The sequence below is a fragment of the Cynoglossus semilaevis genome, chromosome 15 (assembly GCF_000523025.1).
Source record: "Cynoglossus semilaevis isolate Cse_v1.0 chromosome 15, Cse_v1.0, whole genome shotgun sequence".
In the NCBI taxonomy this organism is placed as follows: domain Eukaryota; kingdom Metazoa; phylum Chordata; class Actinopteri; order Pleuronectiformes; family Cynoglossidae; genus Cynoglossus; species Cynoglossus semilaevis.
In genome coordinates this window covers 17,391,423-17,398,684 of record NC_024321.1, presented here as the reverse complement: position 1 = coordinate 17,398,684, position 7,262 = coordinate 17,391,423, and the positions used below count along the sequence as shown (strand labels likewise).

At 42.5% G+C, this 7,262-nt stretch overlaps 1 protein-coding gene across 5 annotated transcripts; it reads left to right on the top strand.

Annotated features, from left to right (window-relative positions):
• The first annotated feature begins 602 nt into the window (after positions 1 to 602).
• dact2 (dishevelled-binding antagonist of beta-catenin 2) lies at positions 603 to 6,879 on the top strand. Of its 5 annotated transcripts, none has more exons than XM_025063312.1 (5): positions 603 to 667; positions 1,686 to 2,287; positions 3,925 to 4,057; positions 4,190 to 4,477; positions 4,595 to 6,474. In XM_025063312.1, exons 2-5 carry the CDS (start codon positions 1,994 to 1,996, stop codon positions 6,472 to 6,474), a joined length of 2,595 nt encoding a protein of 864 aa, XP_024919080.1. In that variant the 5' UTR covers positions 603 to 667; positions 1,686 to 1,993. The 5 variants fall into 5 exon arrangements, with proteins under 5 accessions (XP_024919080.1, XP_024919078.1, XP_008325796.1 ...); XM_025063310.1 differs by having other exon boundaries at positions 1,588 to 2,287; XM_008327574.3 differs by having other exon boundaries at positions 608 to 667; positions 1,300 to 2,287.
• Positions 6,880 to 7,262: the final 383 nt, after the last annotated feature.

The window sequence follows — 7,262 nt, the reverse complement described above, 5'->3', positions numbered from 1 at the left end:
GGTATTTCTTTTGAACTCCTGGTATAACATGAGACTGTAGCAGATATCAGCAGTAAAGCATCTCCACACCTGCTGCAGCAGATAAAGGTATGCTGAAGAAGCCTCGTGTATCGTTGGTCAGTGATAAGGGCTCAATCAATCCTTTGTTGATTTGTTATCAAATTAGTAACAATGAAAACAAGTGTGTCGTTTTCAACTTTTTCATGAACAACAGCTCAACCCAACGGAAAGAATGTGCTGTGATTCCTGTTGCTTCAGGTTCTGAGTAGTATCCAGGGCATATTCAATAGTCCCAATCATCTCCTGTGGAGAAGGATGAATATCTCGGTTCCAGGTTTGATGAGCATTCACAGAGCTTTTACACTCACGCAGCTTCAGAAAGAAACTCAGAGAAGTCAAAATCAGTCTTCATACAGACACAGAGCAAACACAGCAAATACTTGATATATAAAGGAATTCAGCAAAAGACACCAGAGGTTCTGTCACATACTGTATAGTGCTGGTTGCCCCAGGGGTAATGCCTACAGATGAACCACTAGAGGGAGACACAGGTATATACTGTATACTAAAAGAGGGCAAAGGCATAAAAAGACGCAGGTGGAAAGGATCAGGTGATCAAACTCGGGCTTCCGGCTATTGACCTCTTGATGTGGACATGTGGACAGAGGTATTCAGCTATTTACCAGGCTTCTATACTGACTTTGGTTTCATTTAAACTGTCTTTATCCATATTTTTGTGTATCGTTCAAACCATCAATCATTTAAATGAAAGGTGTCTAAAAGTACAGCTTGTAAAGTCACCACTGGTTGTAGCTAAATCATTCGATCACGCGTTTAATTTTGTTTTTCACATTGGCATTGGGTGCCTTTTTTTACTGCAGCTATTTCTCTTGCCACACGGAGGCATTGTTGTATTGTTGCCTTTTTTTTCCGGTTTCTAGTTCCCAAAGCTGAATTACCCTAAAGACAGCTCGACATATGGTTCCAATTAATGCTGAATACAGAATAAAAACATATTTGACCTGTCCTATTCATTTAACATAATTTTTACATTTCAGTTGCAGTTACACTAGCTTTCATGTTCCATGTCCATCTATGTCAATCTGTCAATCTATTTACATATTTCATTTTAGGCCTAACTTTGATTCTTGAGTGTGTCCTTTATGTTTTGATTAAATTTGCCAAGGGTCAGTAAAGTAAATTGAGTGAAAACGAATCTTATCCTTGTCCTTTCTCATGTTGGTGTAAATTCAAGAAAATTACCAAAATTAAATGTTTTATTTTTATTTTTTTCCCTAGGGGTATACCGCTTTTGTCATTACAGCCATGCGACTGCAGCTATTTGGGTTGCCACACGAGGGCGTGATTGTACTTTTTTCTTTTCTAACTGACGTTTCTGTTGGCTTTTATAGAGATGATACAGTCGGGGCAAATAAGATGATCCGTTAAATAACTGAGTAAAATATATTTTTAAAAATGTGCTAATGATAAGGTGATTTTTAATCGCATTGCATTCAAATATATATATATTTCCTTTGCTAATAGCTGTACCTGTAACACATGCTAACTTAATATATTTTTTTACAGAACATGTTTTACAAAAATAACCCTAGAGTTTAATGTTGCGTGGTATAAAGCAAAAACAAACAAGAAAGGAAGAAAAACAAATTCTCCACACATTACAGTGGCGCTGTGCACATGGATTTTGGCAACACGTCAGAGCAGCTCTACTGAGGAGTGAATGGGGAGGATTACTACCAGATGTTCATTGGGATTCGGTGAACAGCCAATAGGAAGGAAGGCCATTTGGTCTGTGGGCGGAGCCTAGTATTTCCCAGTGGTCGACTTTTAAACTAACAGGTAGTTAAAACACCAACCAGGTCAACAACACTAGCAGCAGCAGCAGCAACAACAACAACAACATCAACACAGCAGCACTGTCTGAGGTGGAACGCTCTTGCACCGCTGTCGTTTTTTGGACTATGCCCGGAACATGCTGCTCTCCTCCAACATGCTGAGCAGGAAGGGATCTTGTGCAGGGATGATGAGTGCGGCCGCTGCAGGAGTGGACCGCAGCAGGGTCGGGGAGAGGCTGCAGGCGGCCATGGCCGGGCTGCAGGAGCTGCATCTGCTCAAAGACAGACAGAGCGACATGGTGAGCTGGGCGCTGAGGATGGACCGAGAGGATCCGGTCACTCGTGTCCATGCAGGACCGGAGGTACTTAGGACCATGGGGGCTGAGGAGCAGCGGCTGGAGGCGACCCTGTCAGCCCTGAAGCAACAGCTGGTATGAAGTTTTAAAAACTAAACATTGAAACTAAACATGTGACTTTGTTCTATTCAGTAGTTTGGTTTAAAAAAAAGTGTTCTTATTTACCTTTAAATGTCCTTGACTGAAGTCGTCAGCTGATTCCCACATTCATTCTTCAATTATTACCAGACTCATTTTCACACTCAGCTGGGGGTAGGAAGTAAGAATGATGTCATAAATCAGCAGTCACTGCAGGAGCATAAGGACTTTAAATCAGATAAATCAGTAATTCCCAACCACTGTGCTGTGGAACACTAGAATGCCGTGAGAGATCATTAGGTTGCTGTGGAAAATTATCCAATTTCACCTAATTTAGTTGAAAACTAGTATTTATTTATTGCATATAAGTTTTCTTTGCTCAAATGAAAACAAAAAAAAATCAGAGAAGGTGTTGGAGAAGGTCTTTGTGAGTGTCTTTCTTCAATTCCTGTCAATATATCAACGTTGTCTTCAACTAAACAGGCTGAGATTTTAGTCAATTTTGAGGTCATTTAAACTGGATTAGATTATTATGTTTCATTTTAAATACTTTTTGTGAGATTTTTTTGTGTGGTGTGTGCTGTGGGGGTTTTCTTGACGATATATAAGTGCCGTGGCTCAAAAAATGTTGGGAAAGACTGAGATAGATAGATCTCAAAACAGTTAAGCAAAAATAACAATTATATAGACTAAATGCCTAAGTTAAAAAATAGATTATTCTTTGGATAGGTTGCTTGATAACTTACAGTTTTACTGTATTGCATGTGTGTATGAGGTGATGAGAGGATTTCAATCATTGCCCTTTAATGAGTCTTTTTGACACTGGTGTTTTTTTCAAAAGGTGCATTTTTGCAGTAATTGACACCATGTGAGTGTGTCAGTCCTGAGAGGCACCCTGAGTCTAGGAAACTATTTTACTCTGTGGAGTTTCCTATGACCAGCTTTTTCCATGCACGTTGCTGTCATTAAGTGTTAACAGCACTGGGATTTAGGTGCTGTGTTTAATGTCTATGCAGAGCAGGATCATAGACAAGTCATCCTGCCCGTCAATTTATACAGTGGTTCTGTGTGTGTTTGTGTGTTGTTTTTTTTAATATAGCTGTTTGGCTGCACAGCAAAACAGTCCCACATGCAGAGTTATATATTCAACAGTTTGTCTACATACAATAAGTTGAAATTTTATCCTAAATTTTTCCTTTTTAAGAATCACTGTAACAGTAAATGCCCAGCCTCAGCCGCAAAGCAAACAGTTCTCATGTCCCAACCCCCATGCTTTTCTCCTCTACTAGTTTACACAATGGCCAGGCCCTCGCTGTGGGGGAGAAATGAGTTACCCACCACTGCTTCTTCCATGCTCCCCCATGTCCTGCTGGGGTTAATCATCAGCCACAGCTGAGTCACCTTTGTTTGTCTGATGGCTTTACATTAGGGCATCTTTTTTGCAGATGACAGAACCCATCCTAATAAAATTACACCGTTAACATGTGCATTTTATGCTGAGTGTGGTAAAATATTCTTCTGTTATTAATTCCCATGTAAATGCTTACAAAACTGGACATGTAATTTTATTTGACTTGAAGGTGTGGGTTCGGCAGGAATTTGGATAAAATTTTATGTCTGTGCCTGTTTTACAGTCTCGCCTTCGTAAACAGGATGTGGGCCTGAAGTCACACCTGCAACAGCTGGACCAACAAATCAGTGAGCTCAAGCTGGATGTCAGCAAGGCCTCCACAGAGCAGATGGAGAGTGATAGTCGGCCAAGTTCAGGTTTGTGGGCGCTTAAAATCACACATCAGTTCTTTTTTTTTTTTTAAACGGGAAGACTGTGTGAACCATACACTCATTTATAGAGACAACTTTAAATTCTTTGAAAAATAATACGTTGTCTTTACTTCTTAGGTTTTTACGAGCTCAGTGACGGAGGCTCTTGCTCCCTCTCAAACTCGTGCACATCGGTGTACAGTGAATGTTTGTCGTCGTCTCAGACAAGCCTTCTCCTTCCTCTGAGCCCTTCTAACCTACACGCTGGCCCTCCAGCGCAAGCTGACGTCTGTCGCCGACGGTCTGCCGATGAGAGCACGGCCCAGCCCAACCCTCCTCGGGCCACAGGCCTCCATTTGGGCAGCAGCAGAATTCGAACAAGCACTACATGCAATGAACATGCACGACCAAGACCGGTGTCAACAGGTAAAAAAATATATATATATATATATTTATGAAAAGTAATATATCTTCATCATACATCTGTTTAAATTTGGACTTTAATTATAATGATGTATCCCTATATTTTGTGTTTCCTCTCAGGTGATCTTGACAGAATGTTGACCCAAGGACCAAACAACTTCAAATCAGGGGATGCAAAGAAACCCTTAATGTGCTCAACAGTAAAAGCTTCTTCTGTGGATACCAGGTTTCAGAACAACCTTGTTTCCCGCAGTGGCACTGAAGTGTACCACTACCCCAGCCCTCTGCATGCAGTGGCTCTCCAGAGTCCAATCTTTGTTAATGGAGGAAACCCACCAATACCTGGACTTTTAGAGGGCAAAACTCCCACAACAAATGGTGCTGACACCCTTCAGAGAGCACAAATGAGCTGTGAGACCAAGACCCCAGGGTACATTGACAAGCTTCTTCAGCGCAGTTTGAGTAAAATGCAGATGGAAAAAAGCACAGAGAACCAGCAGACACTTAACTACTATCACAGGAAAACTGCCGTTACAGCTCTGTTTCAAGATGTGCCTCGGAATGACGTGTGTTCACTCAAACTTCTTCCAGCTTCAGGCTCAAATACCATTCCAAGAAATAGTGACCAAAACATACAGTGCATGACATTCTTCAGCCAAGAGCCAGTTCTTAACACAAACGCCCAACAGCCAGTAAGAACGCAAGAGGTTCCCTGCAGATTTTTAAATTCTGTCGCTAAAAAAGAGTATAGCTTTGACGAGGTGACCACTTCAACCCTTGGAAAGAATAAGCCTTCAGTAGAATACACAAGTGTAACCAGAAGTCAGCCAGAAAATCGAAGTGAGAAAAATGTAGACCCGAGGCAACCAGAGAGAAATTGCCATCTGCACAGACCAGTGATGTCCCATAACTCCAGCACAGAGGAGAGTCAGGTTTTTGAAGTCAACAGTGGCCACGCGGCTTCACCAGAGTTTGTTCATGCCAAGTTTGTCCCTGCTGAATCCCAGAGGGTCAAGGTACGACAGGCAGACCGTAAAACCAAAGCTGTGAAACTGCGAAGAAAAGGCACGGATAAATCTCGATCTACCAGGCACCATCATGGATACTCGTCTGGTGAAAGAACCAGGGAGATCAGTGTTGGAACTAAAGGAGAGCAGAGAAGGTCCGGAAAGGGAAAAGCCACCCAGAAGATGACCACCTGTCATACAGAGGAACGCAGACAGACTTCAGGTTCAGACTCCAGTCACTGTGGCCAGATAGTCATGCCCAGCCACAGGGTTCCCCTGAAGCCACAACCCATTTCTATAACCAAATCCACTAAAAGCCAAAGACCTCGGTGCTTGGAGTATCACCAGCCTGCAGAACAGAGGAAGAGGAGGCAAGAAGCTGTGAGGTGGCCATCTGATGCTGAGATGTTCCAGGCTCCTTTTTCACGGCGCCAGGGCCTGAAACAGCCCAATGGTCTGCCAACGGGGAGAATGCAGATGGTCCGCAGTATAAGTGCCAAGCCGGGCCAGTGGACTGGTCCACATCGTTCTTTCCCAACGTCGGTTTCCTCCAACTCTTTCCTCCGCAATCTTAACTCCAGATACCCTCCAGCACCTTTCCAAATAACAAGCCTCTACCCCCCCAGATGTGACTCTGAGTATTCAGCTGAATGTGCCTCCCTGTTTCACTCCACTATCGCAGAGAGCAGCGAGGGGGAGATGAGTGACAACACCACCAACCGCTTTGGAGATAGTGAGTCCAGCCAGAGCTTTCAGTCTTTCTCAGACTCTGACAGCAGCCTGTCTCTGGACGAGGAAGACCAGGTGGACAGTCACGAGGAGGGAAGTTTGGTGTGGGCCGAGGTTCCTCCAGGGACCATTAGTGCTCAACGGCCCCTCCAGCAGCCCCCACGCCCCGAGCCATCAGCCTGTAGGATCAAAGCTTCCCGTGCTCTGAAAAAGAAGATCCGTAGGTTCCAGCCTGCCTCTCTGAAAGTCATGACCCTGGTATAGTACTGTTCCTCTAGGCTATGAGATCACTGCTCTGTGTAACTGCTCTGGAAAAAATCATCACAGAGAAGCAGTCAGGGCTGTGTTTCTGCACTAAGTGCTAAAAGAAAATCAAGCCTTCAAAGGATGAGCTCAGTGGTTCATTGTATTAAAGCATCTATACTACAGTGATACTTACACTTATTTACACTTATACCTAATTTGTAGATAATTAAGTTGTTGTATTGGAAGTTTCTCTTGGTGAATGGCTTTCATTGGCATGTTGTGCTGTCATGTAATTGTTTGTATCTGTGAAATTAAGGAAAGAACTATGTATTGCTTCTTAATAGATATACAGTAATTGTTCGTTATAGTTTTTTTGTTGTTGCATTGAAAATACCTTTAGAATAAACACATATTTAATCTGCACTGAGATGATCTGTATTTATTTCCTTCTCCTCCATTGTGACCACTTTTACATATTACCTAGAATCACATTCAGAATCAGGTGAATATGAAAACACCTGAACTTTTCTCACTCTTACTGTAACATTCTGAGTGTACAAGGATAAATTGTGTAATGATTTAACAGTAACTAATCTAATATTAATAAGGTGGTGTTCCCAGCATCTACTATGTGAACATATCATGTCTGAGTTTGTCCCCTGATGTTTCTCACGTGTTAATTATACATGGTGGGAAATCCACTGACTGGTTGACACAGATGGTAGGCATGGCTTCCTAGCTGGTTTTCTTACTTTGCTATGCTACTGATTTTGCAACCTGTGACAGCTTTGTATGATAAAAAGGTG

What these genes read in the sequence shown, in the direction of transcription:
- dact2 (XM_025063311.1), top strand. Translation starts at nt 1,994, where the DNA reads ATGCTGCTCTCCTCCAACATGCTGAGCAGGAAGGGATCTTGTGCAGGG. An exon ending in TGATAGTCGGCCAAGTTCAG is followed by an intron (nt 4,058 to 4,189) that starts GTTTGTGGGCGC and finishes TTTACTTCTTAG; the next exon opens with GTTTTTACGAGCTCAGTGAC. An exon ending in ACCAAGACCGGTGTCAACAG is followed by an intron (nt 4,478 to 4,594) that starts GTAAAAAAATAT and finishes GTTTCCTCTCAG; the next exon opens with GTGATCTTGACAGAATGTTG.